Source organism: Phlebotomus papatasi, chromosome 2, assembly GCF_024763615.1.
Source record: "Phlebotomus papatasi isolate M1 chromosome 2, Ppap_2.1, whole genome shotgun sequence".
Lineage (NCBI taxonomy): Eukaryota > Metazoa > Arthropoda > Insecta > Diptera > Psychodidae > Phlebotomus > Phlebotomus papatasi.
In genome coordinates, this window is record NC_077223.1 from 103,292,944 (window position 1) to 103,318,862 (window position 25,919).

General features: G+C 34.1%; 1 protein-coding gene across 1 annotated transcript in view; it reads left to right on the plus strand.

The window, feature by feature from the left end:
• The window catches only part of LOC129800522 (uncharacterized), a 256,784-nt gene that overhangs the window by 95,462 nt on the left and 135,403 nt on the right, over positions 1–25,919 (plus strand). The window contains exon 3 of the mRNA XM_055844976.1: positions 13,205–13,355. Coding sequence (XP_055700951.1) covers positions 13,205–13,355 — 151 coding nt within the window. The remainder of the gene's footprint in view (positions 1–13,204; positions 13,356–25,919) is intronic.

Here is a 25,919-nt window from a genome sequence, read left to right on the forward strand (position 1 = left end):
TAAAGGTTGATGTCTTAGCTAAATGTTAAAGTTAGGACCCATTTTTTATTTACAGAAAAAAATACTTTTACAATGTAAATTCTGAATGGTTAGAAATATCGTCGTTTGCATTAAATGCCGCTTTATCTTTGTTTTTTTTTTCGATTTATCAATTTTAATTGTTAAAAATTAAGTAAAACCTGGATTTTTAGAGAGAATAAACACTTTTTAATTCCAAATAAAATAAAAAAGTATAAATTTAAAAATAAATAAAAAACATAAAGTCGAAAAATTGGAGTTACGGCAATAATCGATACAAGTGATGATATTAACTTCAGATTTTCAATTCAGATTTTCAATGAGAGGAAACATTGTTTCCTCTCAAATTAGTCAATTAAAATCGAAAAAGTAGAAAAGGCTTAGTAATGCTTAATCACTTCTTGTTTTATTAATTATTTTATAATCAAAGACATTTAAAATCTATCTAATTTCATCTCAATAGCTTTTAAAATATTTTATTTATAAGACAGTTTTTTTTTAATATAAAAAAGTAATTCATAAAATTTCAAAATATAAATAAAGTAAGATAAATTGACTTTTTTTTATATCTACAAAGAAATATTTTGCTGTTTCTTATGCCCAGCACACAATAACTTTTGTTTATAAACATGTTTTTAAAATTTCCTATGAGATAGAGAGAGATCACTAGATCTAGATGCCACTCACTCTCATTGAAATGTGAAAACATGTTTACTAAATAAAAGTTATTGTGCGTTGGACATTATTTGTAGCTAATATTTTATTTATGAATTATTGAAATGATTGTGCTAGCGTCTTTATTAGGCAGAACGATCTGGGATATTGACTCCGGGTTTTCGGTAACAACTATCAAAACAGACAATTCTCATACCTTCGTCATATTGTTCACTTACTTCTGTAGATGCAACGTCCATTTAAAGTTCACTGAATATCATCTCGCACTAACCTCTTCCAATCATGTCATGTATCTTCAGTACCTCAGCACCCTCAATTCTTTAAGGACACTGTCCACTACTTTCTTCCATCGCTGATCTCATCTTTTAGATCAGGAAAATTTCACAAAGTCAAAATTCACATTATACTATCTTTTTCAAACGTTTTATATATGTCTATCCCACTCTTGCTCCTTCGCATTGAATTTATTGTGACGTTCAAAAGAAGAAGAAGAAGAATAGTGCGAAAGAATAGGATAGACATATACGAAACCTTAAAGTGAGCAAAGGATGTAAATTTTGATTTCATGAAATTTTCCTGATATGAAAGGTGTATCAGTAAGGTACCCTATGTCCCCTATGTACCCCCTTGTCCTATAAAATAAGACAAAATCATATGACAAATTTTCGAGGTTACATTCGAGAGCAGTAGGGGAATTCTGTAATTTTCGTGGCATTGTCACGCGTTCGAAACCTGACAATGCCAATCGAGCTTTTTTTTGTCATATCATATGAGTTCGAAAATGCAATTCATTGGTTTTTTAATGAAATCCCTTTAACTTGGTGATTTTATGAAAATACTGTGTATCTTGGTTTATTTGTTCAATAAAATTCATTGTCATTTTAATTGTCAGAAATCTCAAATATGTGACTTCTGACAATGCCACGTGAGCTAAAATGGCAATGTCACGGCTACAGAATCGCATTTTCGAAAAAGCTCTCTTGACATTCGAATTCGAACGGGATTTGTCATAAGGTATTGCCAGACTGTTACAGTATTCCCCTCCAGTAGTGGAATTCTATAACAATATGACAATGTCATATGACAAATTTTCATGACAAATTCGGGAGCAGGACAACATTAAATCCATATGAATATCGAATGCACACTGCAAAGAACTTTATTAAACGCTCTTAGTAATTGATAAGCAACGGATTTTTGATTGATTCTTCCAAAAATACAATATAAAAATTTGTCATATGACATTGTCATACTGTTACAGAATTCCCCTACAGGACGATAAATATATTAAAGATTGGTGGGTATCAAATGGCAACTACAGGAAGCTCTACGAACTCCTCAATCATGAATAAAAGTCAAAGTTACAGAATTCCCCGAGAGACCCAACCAAATTGTCTTTCCACCTGTAGATCAATTTAGCACAAGTTGTCCCATATGACCTATCAATTCAGGTTTTCTTTTAAGGCATTTAGCTTTAAATCTTGTATCTGTCCACACCATGAGACATGCCTCAAGTGAAACAAATAATTGTTATAAAACATACGGTTTATGAAGTGATTGTTGGAGGGGAAATTTATGAATAAGTCATAAACGGAATAGTGATTAGTTAATTCACATTCAGTTGTGGTTTTTCATGTGTGTGGTTGGTTTTGGAGTGAAAAGGAGTGAATGGTGAAACGTTTGGATAATTTTAATTTGAGACTCTCTTCTTCAAATGCACTAACAGAAAAAAAACCTGAAGAAAAAATAAACAGTTGAGAATGTTTACACTGTGGGCGGATTTATTAGAAATATGCCTCCTCATAAAATCATCGGAGAATGAAGTTCTTTCACAAATGGTGCTGAAATTGTTTTAATTATTCCCAATGAATCATTTGCAGGAGTTCCTTTGGCAAAAGGATTGGGAAGAGGTGGATGAGATTGATTGTATGGTGATAGGCATGTATGTAGGGGAAAGGTTTCAGGCTTCGCACACACTTTGGCTTCGAACACTTTGCATTTTGTCTATATTCCTTGAATGAATCTGATCTACCTATGGTAAATTTTAATAGCTAGTCTGAAGTTAAGTTAAACATTTAAAGCCAGGGTGTGTGCGATGCCTGAATGTCTTCCCCTACTTTAGAGGGATTAATGAGGATAGTTTGCAAAGGTTTCTACCTCTGCTCTCAATAGTCTTAGGGATTTTCCTCCCTTTAACCATTTGTTGTACGATCAACACACAATTCTATATAAATACTAATATTACGGATAAAATGTTACAAACATAAATCACCAGCAAGTAGAGTCCGCAATGGGTTTATGGCAATTGTTAAATCCTCTTCCCTTGAGCGTCATGACTCTAAAGACCTGGATGGTGGCAAAAGAAGTAAATGTTTAGTGCAGAAAGAATAGGAGAGAATTTCATTCTAAATGCCTACCACAGATTTACCATTGCTGGAATTCTTTCGCGATCTTCTTTGCCGCCTCGTTTGGACTTTGATATGTGACCAAGAGACAGATGGACACGGAACATCGGTAGGAACATAAATAAGCTGTCGTCAACGCTTATGCTGCCACTAACTCGGAAATAGACCCCGCAAGAGACTTCTATCAATTGATGGCCAAAGCAAAAAAGCGTGGAAATGACGAAGGCGACAAAGGTACAAAGTACCTCAAACAAGTGCGTGGGATGTGACGCAATATCCATTTTAACGCCACATCAGGAATTACACGGACATTTGTAGCAATTGTGTGTGGAAGACGAATTTATTCTTCCAATATCTCAATTAGTATTTTCGAAGCTATCTTTTATATTTTGGTCTATTGAAAATTTCTTCCAAGGCGCTCTTTTTTTTTGGTTGGGAATATCACTGCTGCAAGAGAGACATTTAAAACATGAAACAGCTGCGCATGGTGAATTTACAATTATTTTTATTATTATTTCGTGCAACGCACGGTATGTGTCTCAAGCACAAAAAAAAACGGAAAGAATAAAGAATGAAATTTCTACAATTTCCTGTCCAATTTACCATCAGTTACTACAAAGTGCATTGCAACTGATTCCTCGAGGTGTGCGATCGTATCAGTGATTCACAGTCATTTGATGATACCGTGCAAATTGCAATACAATAAACACTCGGTGTCAAAAGTGTTATATCTAATCGGCAAGTCGATAACTCTTGACCATGATGCATTTCCTGTTTTCATATGTGACTGCAGCGCGACTAGCACCGATTAGAGGAAGTTTGCACCATCTGAAAAGTTCAAGATGAGAGAAATCGGGAGCTGCTGGCTTAAGAATGCACAGTAAAAAGTTTTTGGCTGCTTTACCATGATTTTCATTGTAAATTTTACATTAAACATGTAATCGTGTGTACTAATACACATTTGTGTAATTTGTACACATTTTGTCTGAAAACTGTGTAATTTGTACACCTTTTATTTGAAAACTGTGTAATTTTACACGAAATATGTAAGAAAATATACAAAACTGTGTAATCATTCCCAGTTGATTCCACGGTTTACAATTAAATAAAATTTAAATTACGCATTTTCAGATTACACGTTTTGTTGAAATACATAATTTGTGTAATTTTACAAGAATAATCGTGGTAAAAAAGCAAACCAACGATTATCCTTGTAAATTTTTTTACTGTGTGGTGGAGAGAAGCTTCAGTAGCTAAATAAACAAAGCACTGGCATTATAAAGTATAGTTCCTAGGTTCGAATCCTCTATAAAATTCAAGTATGAAGCAATTGATAGTTTCTAGGCTTTAGTAGTCGAATCATCTCCTTATCCACAATGTTACAACCTAGTCCCCGTCGAGTGGCCTTCAAAGTTGAAGCCAATTTCTTACTTTCACATACAAATGCGTATGGGAATTTTTCTGCACTCGTGATCGTTATGCTAAATATTTAAAAAGTGACAAGTTTTTCCGTATTATAAGATACCTTTCCGTATGGAGGGATAAATATACTAAATTTTTGTTTAAATAATTTTTTTCCTTGGGGCACTGTGAGCTGAGTCCGAGATCAATTTAGGAATTGGCTTCAAATAGCTCCATATAAAAAGGCCAACTTTCCAGGCGCTTGGTTACAACGATAGGGTTCTCTTACTAGTTCCGAATGTCGCTTTTAATCATTTTTATCAAAAACCCCCTACAGTTTAATTTTAGTTAAGACACTGTTAGGGGGATTATGGCAGATTTTACCTCAGGCACAAACCCCTAGGAGATTTTTAGAAGATCTAATATAAGTACATTTATGGTACCTAGCATATGGTTAGAGGAGCCTCCATCCCTGTAACAAATGCCCCCTGGTGGAACGACTACCCCTAGAAGGTGAAGAAACCCATTTTTTGCCTCCATTGAGTAAAGACATCGCGGTGTTCCTTACAGATATTTTATTGCCTAAATGTACTCTTAACCCTTTAACGACGAGACACTTTTTACGGACTGAAAATCAACAATAAAAATTAAACTGGGAAACATAATCAATGATAAGTCTTACATCTAACCTTGGAAAGTCCAATAGAATCTGATTCGGTGTATTTTGTGCTTCTATGAACGATAGGGACAAAAATAGCCCAAAAATTTAAGTAATCTTTCTGAGAATACCAATGAATAATCTTTTTCGCTTTAATGAAAAATATTACATATATGTATTGTAGTTTTTTATTGGCAAAAGGGTTTTGCTTAAAAAAATTGGAAGTATAAAAAATAAATAAAATCAATTATGAATTTGAGAATTTAAAAATTCGTCATTTTCAAGCTTAAATATTTACTACATAGCAAGTAGTTAGAGACTTGCAAAAAATATTCTAGATTCATTCAACCTTCTACTTTACAATTATGTACAGATATGAGAAAAAATAACTTTAGGTAGTCAGGTAAAAATTATTTTCTTTATGGGACACCGGTGTTCCAATTGTCCTTAAAGGGTTAAGAAACCCTCTTGCAAATCGCAAAATGGTTAGATTTCGCTATTTTATGGTTAATTTTCTCTTTTCTTTTATTTTATCATTTCTTTTATTAATTTTTTTTGCTGATTTTGTGGTTCCCATGCTGCGCGATACTCGAATATGATACATAGAATCTATGTCATAGATAATTTTGTCAAATGAAAACCATCTTGCCTGAAGTATATTCTTAAATCGAAAAATCGAAAACAGCGATAGGGTTGTTTCAACTCTGGGTTCTTTTTCACAGAACAATTGAATGCATTTTGAAACACCTCGATTTAAATGGGCCTTGATAGCGACTTTCTATTCAATTTTTAAAAAAAAGACACGAAAAACACTGATTCGAAAAAATTAATCACCGATATTACGTCAGTTGCATCGACCGTTGTCGTATCTGCATTTCGTCGGTTGGATCAGCAACTATGCTAAATGTATTTGCTTTGTATCTACTTTCATAGCAAACGACACATCATTGCTTGGAGTTTGCAATGAAATGCAGTTAGCACAGTTGCTGATCCAACCGACGATTTATTTTGTACCTGTATTTAGTGCACGGTACAAACGTTGCCTCTTGCGTGAAAGCTTCACACAAAAGAAATACAGATACGACAACGGTCGATGCAACCCAAGGGAGTGACATTAGCTCTGAAAAATGCGACCGATTTTAGTGTAAATTTTTCGCTGTTTTCCTAGATATTTCGCGAGATATCTCCAAAACTACGTAGGTTGCCAATTTGTAGTTTTCAGTTGCCAATTCAATATTAAGTTGTCTTTTATTCTGTATTTATATTTTTTGCTAATTCATTCTACACTGACGGAAAACAGCTAATAAACCCAAAAGTCTTTTCGGCACGCTAGAAACATATGGGAAACATAGGAAATGTCATGCCTCTGATGCAACCGATACAATTTTCTCAGAAAGGAAAACTTAAGAAGTTTTACTATCACTTCAGTCAAGATTAATGTTTTAAGGTTATATTCACCATAACCTCAAAAAATTAGACAATTGAGCCAATTAGCCAAAATTAAACTTCCACCGCTTTAAGGCGTCTACACATTGGGAGCAATTATCGTCAAAAATTGCGTTTTTGACAGAAATTTGACGTTTCCCCCTACAACGCTGCAGGGAATTTCCTTCAAAAAGGCAATTTTTGACAAAAATTGCTCCCAATGTGTAGAGGCCATTAATCACAATGGATTTTTTGAGGTTATGTTCAACATAACCTAACTTTTTTTAAAAAAAAAATAACCTGTAGGACAAAAGGAGAACTAAACTGCTTTGTCTAACCATTGCGATCCTGTTCATAGAATTCTGGAGATCACTGTTAGACCGAGTTAGCAAATTGTTCACAATGTATGCGATTTGAAGTAGTATAACGGGGAAGTGCAAATTGAATTGAAAATAGAGACAAAAGTGTGGAAAGTGTGAAGAATTATTAAATTGATTTATGTTGCGAGATTGAGATAGAGCAAAAATCAAATTGTTCTCCAAAGACCTTTTTCTAACATTTTGTATTCACAATTCCAATCTTATTCCCTCGTCTTTTCAACTTGAAGGAAATACCAACCAGTGTTTGGAAAAAAAGATCTTATTGAATCATTTTAATTTGCAATTTATGTAATTTTATTTTCTTATCCAATCCATCATTTTTTTAACGTATTCTAGTTCAATTTAAATTCATATTTTGAGATCGGTTGTTTGAGAGCGGCAAGCGCCTCTTTGACCTGCTGTGTGGGTGGAATTGGCATTAGGAGCGATGTTGAAAAAAAAATCAGCGGATAACTTGAAGAAATTGCTAAGAAAAAGAAATAGAGAAGACGTTGTTGAGAGGAACGACAAATAAAATCGTGAGTGAATATTTTATTGATGTGCAAAATTGCCTCCCACTTGCTGGATTCAGTCGGTTTTCTTGTTGGTGGAAAATATGTTGCGCAGAGGATGGGAAAATGAATAGGGGACGTCAAAGGGATCGTCAAATGCTGAGAGGCCAGGAAAAAAGAAGCAAGTGTTGAGATGAGACAAAGATTGTCCTGAAGGAGCAAACTGTATAGATTCCATATCAAAGAGATCGTTTATCATTTAGTCACTGGCGATGGTTTACATGTGTACCAACGGAGTGTCGCCCAGTGCATGTCTATTGTGCATTTATCTCGACTTGTGTCGTCCATCGGATTGCATTCAATGAGCTCAAAATAAACACAGTAGATGGGATAGTAACGTTGGAAATTAATAAAATTGCGGCGGAAACCATATTTAGAGAAGTTATCGACCACAGAGATCATTTTTCTCTCAAAGTCCTACGTGTGGTAGCTTAGATAGGACAATCTTATAAATTGGGTACTTAGCACTACACTCCCAACAGTCTCAAGAAGATCTTTTTGTTAGTTCCTCTGGTGCTTTTCTTATGAAGAAATGCTCAATTTTGTTCTTATGAGGACCAACAAGATCAAGATCACTGATTTTACCTTCTCTGACTCATGCTGTGGGTGAAATATTCTTTCTGGGTTTTGGTTAGAACTTTCCCATCATTCATGACTCAGTTTTGTGGTAAAGTACTCAATCAAAACTCTCCATGATCTTCATGTGATCTTGAATGATCCAGTCATCGAGATCAGACGCTAATAATCTTCATAAATTTAAAAATTTACTATGACATTTTCCATCAAGTCCACTCACTGGAATATTGTCTCAAAAATGACGTCAAAAACACTTGAATTTTGTAAACAAGGGGTTACTCATTTGGACTTTTAGGAACTTTTTAATAAATCATTGTACTTTCATGGACAGCTTTAGTTGATACAGTAATCACTGGCATTGATCCAAAATCCGGGACAGATTACCACGAAAAACAAACAAAGGGCTCATACGCAAGGTCTTTCGGCTTGTATAAATTGTACCTCAGCGAAAGGTGTTGCTCGCAAGAATTATATCCTAAGTTGTAAATTGAGTATAATCCAAGTTCTATGGTGGCTAGATCCACAACAATATAAAGTAGAGCTGGATGTCTCCCTTATGGTCACTAAAACCATGATATAGAGAAGATCATCGTCTAGGATCTCTCGGGTTATTCTCTAGAACGGAGGAACGGACCCACAATGTATCCAATTGAAGGACCTAATTGCAAGGGCTCTGAAGCATATTGTTGTACTGAGAGAAATCCGAAAAAGTCAAAATAACATTCCGAAAATGTTTATTTTACCCTGCAGTATTGATCCAAAATCGGTGTAAATATTACCCTTTTTAGGTGTATCAGGGGTTAAATGTACCCTTATTCATGTTAATTTTACCCTTAATAAGGTGTAAAACTAACATTAAAAAATGTTGATATATTTTTACACCTAAAAAGTGTTCAATTTCTGAGGAAAAAATGTTAATCGCATCCTCTTTTTTCTCAGTGTATGACATTGTCATATCGTTGCAAAATTCCCCTACTTGATTCTGTAGTTCCGACTACAAAAACATCTTGAATTTTGTCTTGAACTAGGAGAAGACGAAAGACTTCAACGTGAGTACAGCGAGTAGCCCTTCGGTTCCAAGTGACTATATGAGTGATGCAATTGCAGCAGAGTGACATTATACCTTGGTGCGAAATCTGATTAATTCACCTGCCTCTGATGGAATTTGAAAAATTACCCACAACCACATTAACCGAAATATTTCATAAAATAATTTTTCTCATTGCAATTCACTGTGACCGTTTACGTGGAAGTTTATAAATAGTTTGCCATTTCATGGCACTGACTTTTTGCTTCATTTGAACTCCGGGATTTGTCCACGTGTATGACTCAATCCGCCAACTCTCTTCAACAATAATCATCTAGTGCGTTGCAAGGTATCTTCAACACCAAATGGATCAATTTTGTGATTTCCCGCGCCCAGTGGGCAGAATATGCGTCTCACCTGGAGGAAGACCAGAAAAAATTGAGCTGTGAGTGTGCAAATCACGTCCACGGTCTCTCGATCAACACACGGAAGAATCCAAGAATTGAGAGGTGGATCTTTGAATAAAAGGAAAAAAAAAACACCCAAGCAAGAGTTCAATGATATTTGCTTCTTGGCGACATTCTTCGCGGAGCCTTCCACAAAATGTGCGATAAATAACATCAAGTCGCTTTAATGGTGCGACTGCTTCACCCACCAATTTGCCCAAGAGACGTTGTTTTGGGTCTGGGGGAATTTCCTCTCTGTGGTCAGGAGTTTGGCGAGGAAGATCTAGATACTTGTTCTGACGAAATATCTCTCATGGAGCCAGATATGGACCTGGCATGACTAATGATGGAACAAGTTCGTTGACAAGGGAGAGACTTGCGGAATATTTAATTTATTTGGCATTCAATCACACACGATGGACATCTAATTGGCTCTTTACATAATTCGTCAATTTCTCTATTTACACCGAAGTATCAATTTGCACACATTCAGGTCTTTCATGTTCATCCACCTGAGTGCTCTGATGCTGTAAGACCAGCATTGTTCTTCCAAGTCCAAGAAAACTGTGTCAGTTAGAGAATTTGGAATCTTCTGTCAAAGTACTTTTTATTTATTTGAATGTTTGTTTTGAAAGCCGAGATCTTATACACACTGAGAGAAATCCGAAAAAGTCAAAATAACATTCTGGAAATGTTAATTTTATCCTGCAGCATTGATCAGAAAACGGTGTAAATATTACCCTTTTTAGGTGTATTATGGGTTAAAACTACCCTTCTTTCATGTTGATTTTACCCTTAAAAGGTGTAAAATTAGCATTAAAAAATGTTGATATATTTTTACACCCAAACAGTGTTAAAGTTATGACGAAAAAAAGGTTAATCGCAGCCTCTTTTTTCTCAGTGCAACAGAAGTACAAAAATATACATTTAACAGTTTTTGTTTTTATGGCTATCAAATTGAGATCTTGTGGTCAAAAGAAAGCTTAAATTGATTGAAAAAAGTTTTGAAGACATTCAAACCTGTGAAAAGCAACGCAAGTGGCGCTGTAATCGCAGGATCATTCTGAACATAACCTCAAAAGTGCTTTTTCTTTAAATCTTTTTTTCAGGTTCTATAATTTTGATAAGTCTGGCTTTAAATGAAATTTATTATCCAATTGTGTGTTTTCAGACCATTATCTGAATAGTTCTAGATGTGCTAAAAGCAGTTATTAATCTGAACATAACCTCAAATAAACTTAATTTTCCATATATTCACTGAGAGAAACCCGAAAAAGTTAAAATAAAATTCCGGAAATGTTTATTTTACCCTGCAGTATTGATCCGAAATCGGTGTAAATATTATGCTTTTTAGGTGTATTATGGGTTAAAATTACCCTTATTTATGTTATTTTTACCCTTAAAAAGGTGTAAATTTAACATTAGAAAATGTTGATATATTTTTACACCTAAAAAGTGTTAAAGTTATGAGGAAAAAAAGTTAATTGCACCCCCATTTTTTTCTCAGTGTTGATTTTTTTTATCACACAATTTCGAATGGAAGGTTTTGTCCAATACTAAAGGTTTATTAAGTCTTTAAGCTTGTATGAATAGCCCTAGTAGTCCTAGTGACGCGTTTTACAAACCTTACAACAAACAAACTTTAGACCGTTTACAAACCTTTAGAACTGTATCTGAATAGTCTTAGGTTCCTTCTTGACGTGTCTTCACTCTGAACATAACCTCAAATGACTCTCATTTTTTGTTGTTCAGTTTTAATCAATTGAGCATCAATAGTATGCTAAATTAATATACGTTCTGTTGTACATGTATGTTCTTATTTTACAAACCTTTAAATCTTTGTCTGAATAGCCCTAGGATCAATATAAACCCATATTCACTCTGAACATAACCTCAAAGAGTTCATATCTTTAAGCTTGATTTTTGAAGGAAATCGACTGCACTCTGTTATAGTGAAAACGTCATGATTCTGTCAAAAATGTGATTTATGATGTAAATTACTCTCAATATGTAGAGGCCTTTACAAACTTTTAGGACTTTGTCTGAACAGCCTTATGATTGATATAAAAAATGCTTATACAAAATGCTTTTATCTCCAATATCCTTTTATTCTTTTCAATTTTGATCAATGTTGCATGAATGAGATGTTTTTGTAATGAATTTTTAAAAGTTGTATTGAACCTGAATCTTCTAAGCAGATTTTCTGCTTCTGAACCAAATTTTATTAATATAACCTCAAAAGAATCAGATCTTTAATACTTTTCACAATACAACTTTAACACCGTTCAGTTTAGGTTATCTTGACATTAGATAAAAGCTCTTATGCAATTTTCAACCTATGTAGAAACATAACCTCAAATCTATAAAACGTTTAATATCTTAATATGGAGCTCTGAGTTTGATTCTCTTGGCAGAAATTAATAATAAACGCTTTCTTTTAAAACATTTGTACCGTATTCCATTAGCATCAGAAAACAACATAGCGATCTTCTTAACATAACCTCAAAGGTCCCATTTTCATTATCTTTATCTCTTCTGTTCAAATTGTTCAATATTAATTCGGTCAAGCGAAAGTTGATTTGCTATATACAATGATTTTATAGCACTTGCAGATAGACTGAAGATGTTCTTAGTTACCGGTGGTCGTATAATACAGTAGACTCTCTCAAATTCGGGCATTTGGGATCGAAATGTCACCCAAATAAGAGAGAAATTCGGGCATCAAACTATTTGAAATGCAACGATTTTTTGTTCATTTGCGTACTCATATTAAGTTTAGATACTCATACTTATTGTGAATTGCATTAAAATGTCTTAATAATGCTAAATCATACCATAACTAAGTTAAACCGTGAAAAATTTGGGAATGTTTGCTTAATTCGATAATCATAACCCCAAACTTGAAAAATGTCAACACACTTTTTTCAAAATTAACCACTTCCCGAATTAAAATGTTGCCCGATCCTGAAAGAGCCGAATTAGCTAGAGTCTACTGTATTAGTACTGCGACAATTGAAATGCTCTTACTTTTGCAACATAACCTCAAGGGATCTGATTCAATATTTTCACTTCAAAATATTCATAACATAACCTCAAATGTCTCTCATCTGCCTTATCTAAGAAAATATGATTCTCTGCAAATGGTTTGTTGCTGTTTTTTGCGTAATCAATTGTCATTTTATTTAAAATAATTTTTTTGAAGTTAAACCTGAATTTAATACCAATAAAATGCAATTTTGACACCACTTCAAAAGCTTACCAGCTTTTCATTTTACTTGAAAGACGGTGCTGATGAAAAAAGTCACTCGCGAAACAGTGTTGAGATGAGTTGAAATATCGCGAAAATTTTTTTTCATGATATATACATAATTTATTACCCAGTTTCTTGCGCAAGATGCTGAGGTAAAAAGCGTCACCATTTGACTGGGTAACAAATAGCCCAAAGTGATGGTTTCGCGGTTTAATTTAAATCTCATCTCCAAAGTTCCACAGCATAAATAGTTGCTTAGTTTTTTTGTTGTATGTTACTTGTAGACTTTTCAATAAATTACAAATAATTCCTATGGTAAATGGTAAATTTATCATTTCTGTGCTAATGATCTCTCTTTTTTTACCTGCTCTTGGGCACGTTTTTTCTTGCAGTCTCGGTCCTGTAGAAACATTTCCACGTGAGATGGTGTCAAGGCGCAAAATTCTGTCCCGTTCAAGGGATGATCTCAATCTCGATCACTCATACCATCAGCAGCAGGAGGATGAGGAGGATGTGTGGTATCAAAAAGAGAAACTCTACAAGGTAAGCAAGAAAAATTTTCTCAAAGTAAAAAAAAACTATTTTGCCATGATTGAGTTTCATCTGTAACGGTGTTCTTTGTAAAATGATTCTTTGGCGTGTGTATGTGCAGAAAATAGTGAGACCATCATCATCATCTCAATCGGAAAAAGAACGAGAGTTGAAGTAGTAGAACTCGCTCTCGTCAAAAGTTAAAAGCAAAAAGATGGCTCTCTATGTTGCGCAGAAATTGCCACAAGGTGCACAATAAATGACTATGCTGTGGCTAATAAATAATAATAGTGCGAGAGTATGGAAAGATAGAGAAAACTAGGTAACTGAACCATTAAACTCTGTGGCCAATATCTACCAACTCCAACAAACGACCCTCATACCTGTTCTTTCGTGCCTTCCAAAGCGAATCTTGTTTCTCGTGTCTTCTACTTTCATATCGCTCTTTACACCAAATACCGAGATAATATTGATTTGAGATTGTGGATTTGTTCCAGTGATCAGCACCACTGCATTTTCTTATGGGCTGTGCACAACGATTCACTGTAACTTTTGTTTTACAAACACGTGTATGATATCTCGGAGAGAGTGACTAAAATATCGGTAGGGTAAGTGTGCCAAATTTCGGCATAGTTGCATGCAAGCGCCAAAGTCTCAAGTTTAAAATGTAATATCTTTAATAGAAATTAATTTTTTAATTCCTTCTACTTTAGGAGTGTTGCTTACAACCTTGTAGACAGTTTATCGTCTTTATTTACTTTAAAATCATTCTTAATACATTTTAAAATTAATAAAAATGTAGACATAGCTTTTGCCCTATTTCGGCCACCTTCATTCTCATAGTTCCTTGCCCTTCGGGAATTCTTCCAAAATCTTTTTCACGTCAACTCGTTTGTCAAAACTACATTTTTTGTTATTCTTTTGCATTGTATAATCTCTAGAGTATGTAAAAACTAAAAAATCATGGAAATTCGAGGAATAAAACAGGTGGCCGGAATTGCAAGCTAGCCGGAATTTGGCACACTTACCCTATAGCTACCCATCTCACTCTCAGACCGTTTTCGAAACAGGCTTACTAAACAAAAGTTATCATACATTAGCTTTGTAAACCCATTTTAATCTTAGAGGTCAAAGAGAGGTCAAAATGGTATTTTTTTGTTCTCCTGGAAATGATTGTTCGAATTGCATGAATCTAAAGTTTTACCGGTCGAAAACCGATCTTTGTGACCGTTCGTTCGTCCGTCTTTTTCTATGTAATACAAATGCTTCTGGAGAGAGAACGAAAAGAGATATCGAAAAGCGGTTTTCGAGATCTCTCCCACCCTTTTTTCATTTTGGAACACCCCCAAATTTTCTTTTCTCAATAGCTCGGCTTCTATGCCATGGATCGGTCTCACATTTTGGTTTTAGCTTGCCCTAAGAGATTTCGATTACAAGAAAAAACTAAAGTTTACTTCTTCTTTCGTACTATCTTTTTGTTCACAATATTCAATGTGAGTTATATATTTCATCCAAAGTACAGTAGTACCAACAGTTGTGCCTAAGTCTAATGACTTAGGCACAATCTTGTCCAATTTGGTTAAAGAAAACGTAACATTACAAGACCTTTCCTACAAATTCAAATTTGAAACAATCGGTTGATAAAATATGCTTCCCAGAAAGGGAATTCTGTAACGCTCTGGCAATGCCATATGACAAATTGGGTTCGAATTTCGAATCTTAGGAGAGCTTTTTCGAAAATGCGATTCTGTAGCCATGATATTGCCATTTGAGTTCACGTGACATTGTCAGAAGTCACATATTTAAGATATCTGGCAATTCAAATGACAATAAATTTTGTTAAACAAATCAACCAAGACGTACTGTATTTTCATAAAATCATCAAGTAAAGGGATTTCATTAAAAAATCAATGAATTACATTTTCGAACTCATATGATATGACAAAAAAAAGTTCAAATGGCATTGTCAGGTTTCGAACTCACGCGTGACAATGCCACGAAAATTACAGAATTCTCCTACAGAACTGCTTAACTTTTTACCTTGAGAAACGTTTAAAATGAATTACTCAAGGTCATTGTCATATTTAGATGAAATATGAGCCCTATGAGCCTTATGCGCCTAAAAATTATCGAAAATAAATTAAAACAGAGCGCATTTTCGCTTTAATATGGTTCATCTGTTCCCTACGATATACACTTTTTGTCCGTTTGTCCGACTATACGTCTGTCCATCTGTCCGTCCGGCTGTAGCTAGCTCTACAGGCCAAACGGTTAGAGATAGCGACTTGTGACCTATGCCTCCTCTCCCCATAAGTCAACCCAAGGATCATTTATATGTCCCTCATTTTCCCCCTACCCCTCCCTTTCTCCTCTAAAAGAAACCTCCTCCTTTTCATTTTCGGATATGTTTTAGTAATTACCCGTCAAATAATTTCGTCAGATATCTTTAAGTTTTCTGCAGAAAATATCTACACCTCTGCCGAAAATCTTCCGAGAAATCTGTAGATATTCCTACGAATTTTATTTGGGCTTGGGACAAAATTCGTCAGAATTTTTTGCAGATTTTCTGACGAATACTGGTGCATACTCTGACGAATTTCTGTAGATATTTTGCCGATTTTCTGTAGATTTTTCTACATTCCAGACTTTCCAGACAGCTGTGTCTGAAAAGATGGAATATTTTTCATTTATGTTTGCAAAATTCAATAGAGTTATTCTTGGTGATATCACAGCGTTTATATAAAATAAAGAATTCTGCGACGCCGTGCTATAAGTAGAGAATAGTAAAGTGAAAACTTTAAGCATAGTGTCGACCTAAATTTCGTGTTTTGTATCATTTGATTGGCGATTTTTAAGAAATTAGTATTTCTGCTCGCAACTTTTTAGTTATCTAAAATGTTTAATCGGAAATGCTTGTTAAGCAGAGCATACCATTTTCTTTGTAACTGCTACGGTTTCTTGATAAATCAACAATATTTTTGTTTGAGGCAATGGAGACTATGCAGATTTCCAATGCAGAAATTCTGCCGAGAATCTGCAGATTATCGGTGGAATTTCTCCCGAAAATCTACAGATTTTCTACAGAGAAATTCTGCCGAAAATCTGCAGATTTTCTCTGAATGTACTAGAATATACCGTTACAATTCAAAAAACCTCCGAGTAAAATCGGCAGGTAGAGCAATGATTCGACGGGTATCCAGGCGGACATTTCGCCCTTATACGAAAATACCGTTGAATCATTCCTCGGTTTTTTCATAGTTAAAGGTTTAAAAGCTTTTTAAGAATGTATTTATCAGTTGAATGGCATCATGTTTGGGCTCGTTGGAAAGGTCTTGGAATTTACGTTAAATTGGTCTAGTATAACCTATCGGTTATAAACCGGTAATGAACCGATTCATAACCCACAAATAATTTCGGCCAATGATCATTACCAAAAACAGTAGAAACGGTTTTGCGTAGATTACGAGCGCAATAATCATTTGAGACCAATAAATAGTAGTAGAAATAGTAAATTCAGTATCTTTACCATCTTTAATTAATAGTACAAATGGTGCAATTGATTCAATTTATTTTTCTTCAAATGGAATTATAGAATTAATGAAGTTATTAAAGCACACTTGAGAGCTCGCAATCCAGGAAGTTTATTGACTCCATTGAGCGTCAAAAGTCCAATTTAAAAATTTTCCTTCATTTACTCTTACTGCAATATTGACCAATTCAAATTTGGAATTAGGAATTGCCAAACAATTAGATCAAAATTGAGGATTAAAATGCAATCCTTCCTCATTGAGACTACATAACACCCCAACTAATAAATCAACCTAATAAAAATTTTTGCTCAATTATACCAATTATCTAATGAGAAACTCTCTTTCTAAAGAGCTCAATTTCCAATCTCTGATTGCATCGATGAGATAGTCATGAAAACCAATTTTGAAAACACTATGGAGTCTTTTGATGCGAAGACGTTCCTAACAATGTTGCGTGCATGGCAATCATCACCAAGATTAAAAGGCACAATCGATAGACCGAAATTTTCTAATAACTTTTTTTTTCTGTCTTGGGGAATGGTCAGCTGTAAATATTCAAATAAAGCTCAGCTTTGTTTATGGTTGAATTGCATAAACGACACTTTGAGGCGGAACGTGATTAATCGAGAAGGGGGTACTCCATTAAAAATCTGTGACCCACTTCCGCAATTTTATAATTTTATCCCCCTCTCTCTTTTGCTAAAATTACTCTGCACTTTGGCTTTGGAGCTTTTTTTTATCTGCTTTTCTTAAAAGTTGTATAGTACAATAAATAATTTTTCATTACTCAAAAGTTGGATAAAAATGCTGGGTGTATTTGTGAATATGGTAAGAAAAGTAGTGTATATGCAAAAATGACGCAATTGGCTTGCACGCAAAAGTATTGAGATCGTTACTCTTCAAAAAATAAAAGAGATGTTTTGTAACATTTCAAAATTCTTTTCCCTCACAATTGCAAGTCTATTGTGCGGGTCACAATAAAATGGCAAGTGCAGAAGAACAATGAAATGCTACCATCATCGAATTAGCATCTCACCATCATCTTTGGCAGCATGTAGCATCGTGATTTGGATATTGCCACAAACCTTCACAATGCAGTTTCCTTATGTTATTAAAATCCATCGTAGATAGATTTTGCCCCTTTTTTCGCGTGATATCCAATCTCAATTGTTGATTGTTGGATGGTTTTTATATCAAGAAAAACCTCCTTGGAAAATGTCTCAAGTTATGCCCCCTCGAGAGACATTTTGCATTATACATTGGAGAATAAAATGTGGCTTGACTGACGCAATTACGCAAGTGCGATACCAGCCAATTGACTAATAAAGAAATAATTGAATTCCACTTATCGCAAATATCATCTCTTAGCAAAAAACCACCAAGAAGAGGAGTTAGATACCTTCCCAACATCAATCCAAAGTGAATCTCAATCTCTTAAGATTGGCCTCCTTTCTAGCGGAAGTTTCACTTCAATTGTAATCTTTTGCCAAGAAGAATGCTTTTGAATTTGAATTCAACAAGAGAAGGCAATTGAGAGATTATTTAAAAACACTCGCCATGGAGATTGTTTATCGGATATTTTAAAATGCTACAAAAAGAAAAACGTGTAAAATGTCGAAGGGGGTAGAGTTAAAAATTTCACCATTTTACTTCGAGTCGAACTGAGATGGAAAATAAAAAGATCTGTTGGAGATTGTAGTTGAAGATACTCCTTATAAGTCAATCGATTAATTGAACACTGTAATTTGACAGTAATTGGTTGGTGAAATTACCATATGAACGATGCAAAAAAATATACTTTTGAAGTCAGTTAATGTGTGCAAAATGAGGAAGAAGTCGTGATTGACGAAACAAACATACTCGCCCAAAAATCAATTATTTAATCACAAAACCGCCTGTTTATCGTCCCACTCGAATGACTAATTTTTCTTTTCGGTATTTCACTGGAAAATTCTCTCAGTATACAATTTTGTTTACAAACATCATTATAAAGAGCGCTCAATTACTTTTGATGTGCAAACATGTTTACGGAAATGCAACTGTGACTGATTTAACCCTTTAAGGACGATTGGAACACCGGTGTCCCATAAAGAAAATCATTTTTCCTGACTACCTAAAGTTATTTTTTTCTTATGTTTGTACGTAATTCCAAAGTAGAAGGTTGAATGAATCTAGGATATTTCTTGCAAGTCTCCGGATATTTGTTATAGGGGAAAGTAGGCATGGTTCGTACACAGCCAACCTTCAAAAGATGCGAATTTTCTCTTTGGTTGTCAAGAGCTAGTTCATCATTTCTTAGCCATAAGATAGATTATTAACCTCTTAAAACGAGATGAGAAATGGTATACTAGCTCTCTGCGAACAAAGAGATAATTCGCATCGTTTGAAGGTTTACTGTATGCGAACCATGCCTACATTCCCCTATAGTAAATTTTTAAGCTAAAAAATGACGAATTTTTAAATTCTCATAATGAAAATTAATTTAAAATATTTTTTATACTTCCAATTTTTTTTTAAGCAAAACTGTTTTGGAATAATAAACTACAATACTCAAGGATAATATTGTTCATTAGAGTGAAAATTATCTGTCATTGGTATTGTTAGAAAAATTGTTTAAATTTTTGGGTTATTTTTGTCCCTATCATTCATAGAGACAAAAACTACCAAAAATAAGCCTCTGTTGGCTTTTCGATGATTAGATGTAATACGTTTCACAAGTTTTGTTTATTAGTTTCATTTTTATTGGATATTTTCGATCAGCGAAAACTGTCTCGTCGTTAAAGGGTTAAGACAGCAACATCTCTTACAATTTTTTTTATAGTAAACAAAAAAAAAGAATTTTACACGGGTTTCAGACCTAGGCTTAAGCCATATAGCTTAAATTCTCTAATTTCTTATCGTTCAAGATTTTTGGAAAGTTTTGTCTTGATTGGATTATTAGGAATAAATGACCTATTAGATTCTGAAAAATCAATAAAATCGGTTGCTATTGAAGGTTTTGAGACCCTCAGACACTGGGCTAAACTTTTGATCGGGAGACGGTCTTACCCTAATTCAAGTAGGATTAAAGTATTACTCCCTCCGTTCCGAAATAAGTCGTACGTTTGGCGAAAAATTAGGGATTAAAGAATGGTTTCAGAGAATGTTTTTGTTATTTGCAAATATCTTGTGTATGAAATGAACTATCCTCCATGTTCAAGGATAATATGGGGATCCTAAGACGATGGTAAGTTGAGGAATCGATATGTTGAAATTGTCCATTTTTCGCGTTTTTTTCAAAGAGCTCCGGTAGATAGTTAATTACTACAAGATGGACTGTGATTAACATTACAGGCTAGAATTTGTTCTAAATTTTTAGTATGCACAAGTAGAACTCAACAGTTATTACCAATATCACATTTTTTATTGCTCAAATTTTGCAGAATCAGCAATAAAAAGAACATCCTTTTTTATGTGTTTGAATATCTGGATGCAAAATGGTGAGAGGTAGGGACTTGGGACCTTTAGCGAACCCCCCATAAGTTGACCCGGGGACCATTTATATGTTTCTCTTAAACATATTCAGAATTGAAAAAAAAAGAAATCACACGACGTGTTTTCGAGCAATCCCAAAAAACATGATTTTGGAGGGGAAGGAGAGGGGTAGGGGCTAAATAAAGGACATATTAATGGTCCCGGGGTCAGCTTATGGGGGGGTCCCCTGAAGGTCCCAAGTCTGTATCTCTCACCATTTTGCACCTATTTTAGATTGAAAATAAAACGCCAAAAATAAGACATTTGTAAGACATTCGTTCCTAAACATACCATCAAGACTGGACCCCAATTTTAGTACTCGATATTAGCAATAGTTCTTTACAAGATATAATTGTTGATACACAAAACATTTACCAAAAAACTTTCCCTTAATCCCAATTTTTCATAAACATATGACTTATTTCGTAACAAGAATTTTTCCCAAACGTACGACTTATTTCGGAACGGAGGGAGTATCAAGTAACACGTCTTCGGTAGGATCGGTAGGATTTCTGGAGAAAAGAACCTTTGTAAAATTCTAAAATAGATAGTGGATTCGTATATTCAAAGAATCCAAAATTATTTAGGAAATATTCACGCAGTGCATGAATTTTAAAAATAAATAGGCAATAACTGATATCTTCTGAAAACAAAATATTTCAAAAATAGGGCTAAAAATTTCGATATTTTTTATTTTCTAAATTCCTTGTTCGAGTTCTAAGATACTTACGACATTGAAGAAGGTCTATGGAGGCTATCTATGGAAAATTACCTTGGAAGATATTGAATTTTGAATTTTTCGATTTGTGACTTTTTGCCCCAGTCCTCCCTTATTGAAAAAGTGCCAATAGGTTATGAGGTCATGACAAAAGTTCGTAAAGTGCCAATAGGTATTCCTGCCGATTCCTGTTAAAATTCCGAAACCCTAAATCACGGAAAGGCCACAATCCCGAAAACTAATGGCATATACACAATAGACAAATTCAAACTAATTTAAAAATTATAAATTTTCTGAATTTTTCTCATATTTTTGAAAATGTATTATTAATTACTTAAAAATAGTTCAAAGTTTTATTTAGTTTGCAATACTAACAGAAAGATTATACCTAAAATGAGCAGGATCAGTTATATTTTTGCAAATTTTGAAAAAATGATTTGTTCCAATTCAAATTCAAATTAATTTATTTTCATGTCAGTAAGGATTTTTCCGTAACGACTCATGTATGGAATAAAAATATTTTATACCTTTTTATACAAGGTTTTTAGAAATCTAAATGATTTTTACAACCAAAACTTGAATTTTGTTTAAAAATTAAAAAAGCGTTCAGTAGAAATGTTATTTTAAAATTCTTATGGTTTTATATCCTTGAAATTTTCTTTACTATTTCTTTTCGAAAATTCATAAAATTGCGCTACTTTTAAAGTTCTAAAAAATGTATACGCACAAAATAAACGAGTCATAGTCAAAATCCCGAAAAGGTAAAAATTACGTAGGCCAAAATCATGGGAGGATGAAATCCTGAAAGCCAAAATCTTGAAAAGACCAAGACCCCGAATGGATCGAAAACCCGAAAATCCAAAATCCCGAATTCTTAAAAGTATCACGATTGCACTAGTGTTTTCTGCAATTTGGGAAATTGTTCTACAAATCCTCCAAATAATATCGTTACTTTCAGGATTTTGACCATTCGAGATTTTGGTTTTCGGGATTTTGGTCAACAACGTAAAGCCTTTTATATTTCCAGTCCAGTGAAAATCATCCGGCTTTCGAAATCTTCATAGGGGGAGGTGGGGCTACTTTGAGCTGTGGGGCTAGACTGTTATACGACTTTTTCGCCTATTTCTAAATGAAGCTGGTCCTTACAATTATTGTATTTAGATCCACAATTATTTTGTCTCACCAAATTACATCATGTTAAACCCAGTTTCCATTAGAAATATGCAAAAATCGTATAACAATATAGCCCCACAGCCCAAAGTAGCCCCACCTCCCCCTATAAGATAATATGGGGTAATTTGGAATTATGTCTATTTTGTAATTTTCTTACTGTTTCATATGGTCAAAATGAAAAAGAAAACCGCGAAGAAATACACGACTAGTTCCAAATTAGACATGATTCCAAATTACCTTATCTTACCCTATGTATTGTAGATTACTTTCGTATTAATGGCAGTCAGTTATGACAATGCATCAATGATTTATTTTAGTAAAAATATCACATATTGCTAATTATTTTTCACCACAATTCTAAGATTATCTAGAAGGGCGTTCTAATTGAAATTGCTATACACAGAAAAAAATATTTTGTAAAATTGTTCGTAAATGTTTGTGAAATCCTATGTCAGACTTACGAAATGCTCGTGAAACGTATAACCCACAAACAAGTTCGTAAAATGTTGTACTTCTTTTTCACAAACATTGTGCGTAAAATGATCATTTTACGAACAATGTTTGTGAAAAAAGTACAAAATCTTACGAACTTGTTTGTGGGTTATACGATTCACGAGAATTTCGTAACTCCCCCATAGGAATTCACAAACATTTACGAACAATTTTACAAAATATTTTTTTCTATGTAGCAAGTAATGCAAACGGTATCCCAATCAATTTTCTGGAGCTTCCGGTAGGTTGCCAAAGATAATGTGTAGTCTGACGTTCTCAGATTTGCCAGATTATAATGTCCTACAACCATTAAAACTCCCATTACCAAAAAAACTACATATAACTCATTATAGAAGAAACTTAATATTTTAAATCGTTTGAGAAATGCACTCTTCATATTCCCAAATTTGCATAGGAAAATTCGTAAAGTCCATAAAAAAGACACGTTCACAATAAGTGGAACAAGGCCCTATAATAAACTTACGCCGTAGATCAAGATCGACTTCCCGAAATGGTATTTGCAAAGTTCATTCAAACTCCAACTGTAAATTTGTGTTAGGGAATATTCAAGACTGCTACAGATAGTCCATCTTTAGCCTCTTCCTGGCTATGTGAGTGGTATGCACAGTGAATCAAATCATCAGACAGTGACAATCTTCACGTGCAAATGTCATGAACTCGAACTTTATAAAGCTCCTTCCATCACAGTGCCATCTCAAACAACCAAAACCATCATGGATATCTCTTTCGCGCTTCTTTAGTCCCGCCAGAGATTATATAATGTCATCGAAGACCATAATTATGCAATTGCCACAGCAGGCAAGTGAGGCGCAATCAAAGTGTCAAATAAAATGTTGATATATGGGCAAAAGTGGGCGGGAACTTCAATTGCGATAATTGCTGATTGCATATCGCGTAAAGTGCGAAAAATTGTAGGGTTAGTTTGGGTAGTCAAACCGTTAGACAATATGATATTCCATGCAAGAAATTGTAATAATCATTTTAAGAGCTCCAAATGCCGCTCACTGTGCCCCTTTTTAACCCAATCCAAAACTGTTGTTTCACCGCGTCTCAAGCTCATCATTGTGCAGACTTGGTCCCCCAATCAATTTTGTATTCAAGGGGCATCTTCCTGCTGTGCAAACAGGAAAAACCTCCCGCCTTGGTCAAAGACCATCAGCCGCATTTCAAAGCTACTTTATTCCACATAGTCTCTTCAAGAAAGTACATGATGTGAAAAAATTGTCTCTTTGGCCACTGATTCGGTAATCAGCAATTTGCATTGGAATTTAAAGTGGTGAATGACTAATGGGTAGCTTAGTGAAGACATTTTTGATATCACACTCAAAATTTGAATGCAAGTTTCACCAAAATGCAACATGTTAATCCCCAAAAGTAAAAACATTTTAATTTCAAAACAATCTGATTGATCTGTGTTATTAAGCAAACCCTAATTACAAAATTAAACCAAATACACTTGATGCAATAACCATGAAGATTGAAATTTTGAAATTTTTTAAGTGCAACATTAAAAAAGAAAGGCACTGTAATTATGATCTGATGATTGAGTTTTATAACTTCAATTAATTTATTACACTTTGCATTATCTATTAATCTTTTGTTAATATGACAAAATAATTTTATAATTATGCTGAATATTTCGTGATTTGTTCTCTTGTTGCAGACAATATTCTGAAAAGGAATTCATTTGATTGAGATGATCAAGATTTTCAAATTAATGCGACTTCATCATTAGCATTGCTAAGAAGAAATTTTCTCGACCGAAGTATACAAATAACATGAAAATTTAGACAAAATGAAAGCAAATGAGTCAGTTTGTATAAACAAGTTAAAATTGATTATTACTCAAAGGGTTACTAAGTGGCTCTCAGAGTGACCTATGAACGGCGAACGCAAAATTGTTATAGATAGACCTAAAAATCGGTATATTGGCACTATTTTACTAAGAAATCGACAAATCCGAAGAATTTTAGCGAAGAATCGTCAGATTTAAATGTCAGTTCGCTGTAATGAAGTATAGCGTTCGTTTAAATTCGCGTAACATCATAAATTTCCTACAGTGAATTACACGAAATCGACAGATCGGCACGAAATTTTCAAATTTCGTTTGAAATCGGCACAATTTTGGCGAAATAAGGCATATCGGCACTCGAGTGAACCGTGAGCGACATAAAATTATCTGCCCCTTGTTATTATTATTTATTTGTACAATTGATTTTGCTTAGGGGAAACTGGGGCACCACCAAACACGGGGTACCACCAAACACTGCGATTTTTTAATCAGATATTGGATATCAGAGGATAAGACCGATAGGAATTTAGAGGCACTATAGGGATTAGGGATGCTTGTCCACTGAAGGAATGGCCGAGATAGTCCAAGTAGTTTAGAAATAAAAATTAGTGTTTGGTGGTGCCCCAGTTTCCCCTAGTTATTTCCTTAAATTTACAAGTAACACATATACTTCGGCCGAGTTAGTTTTCTGTTAAAAAAGTTTAAAAGTTTGAAAGTGAGATTAAAAAAATATTTGAGAAAGATCACATTCATTTAAGAGCCTTTAACTTCTCAATAAAATTGATCCAAACCAAAATCGAGTAAATCAAGAAATTATGATAACTTTATCTTCACAAAATTGAGCAGAACTCTTGGCAGAACTGAATTTCTTGAATAGACTTCTGAAAACCAGATAGTTAGGTAAATGGATTGCGTTTTATTCCCATTCTAAAATCTGGTTTTAACTGCTGCTAACTTATTAATAGCGATACCTCAAAGAAAGAAGAGGGAACCTTGTTCATAGATCGTAATATTATCTTGCAAGAAAATTTTTATTACTTTATATTTATCAATATTGTGCGCTCACTTTTACGATTTAGTGAAATTCGATCATTCGGAATAGTTCCTTTTAATCTTTCACCCAAAATTCTTGATTAGTCTGCCGATTTCTATCAAATCGGAATTGACGATAAATTTTTTGGTAATAAAAACAATCTCAATTAATTGAATTAATGTTAAGAAAAGAAACACTGAGAGAAATCCGAAAAAGTTAAAATAACATTCCGGAAATGTTAATTTTACCCTGCAGTATTGATCCGAAATCGTTGTAAATATTATGCTTTTTAGGTGTATTAGGG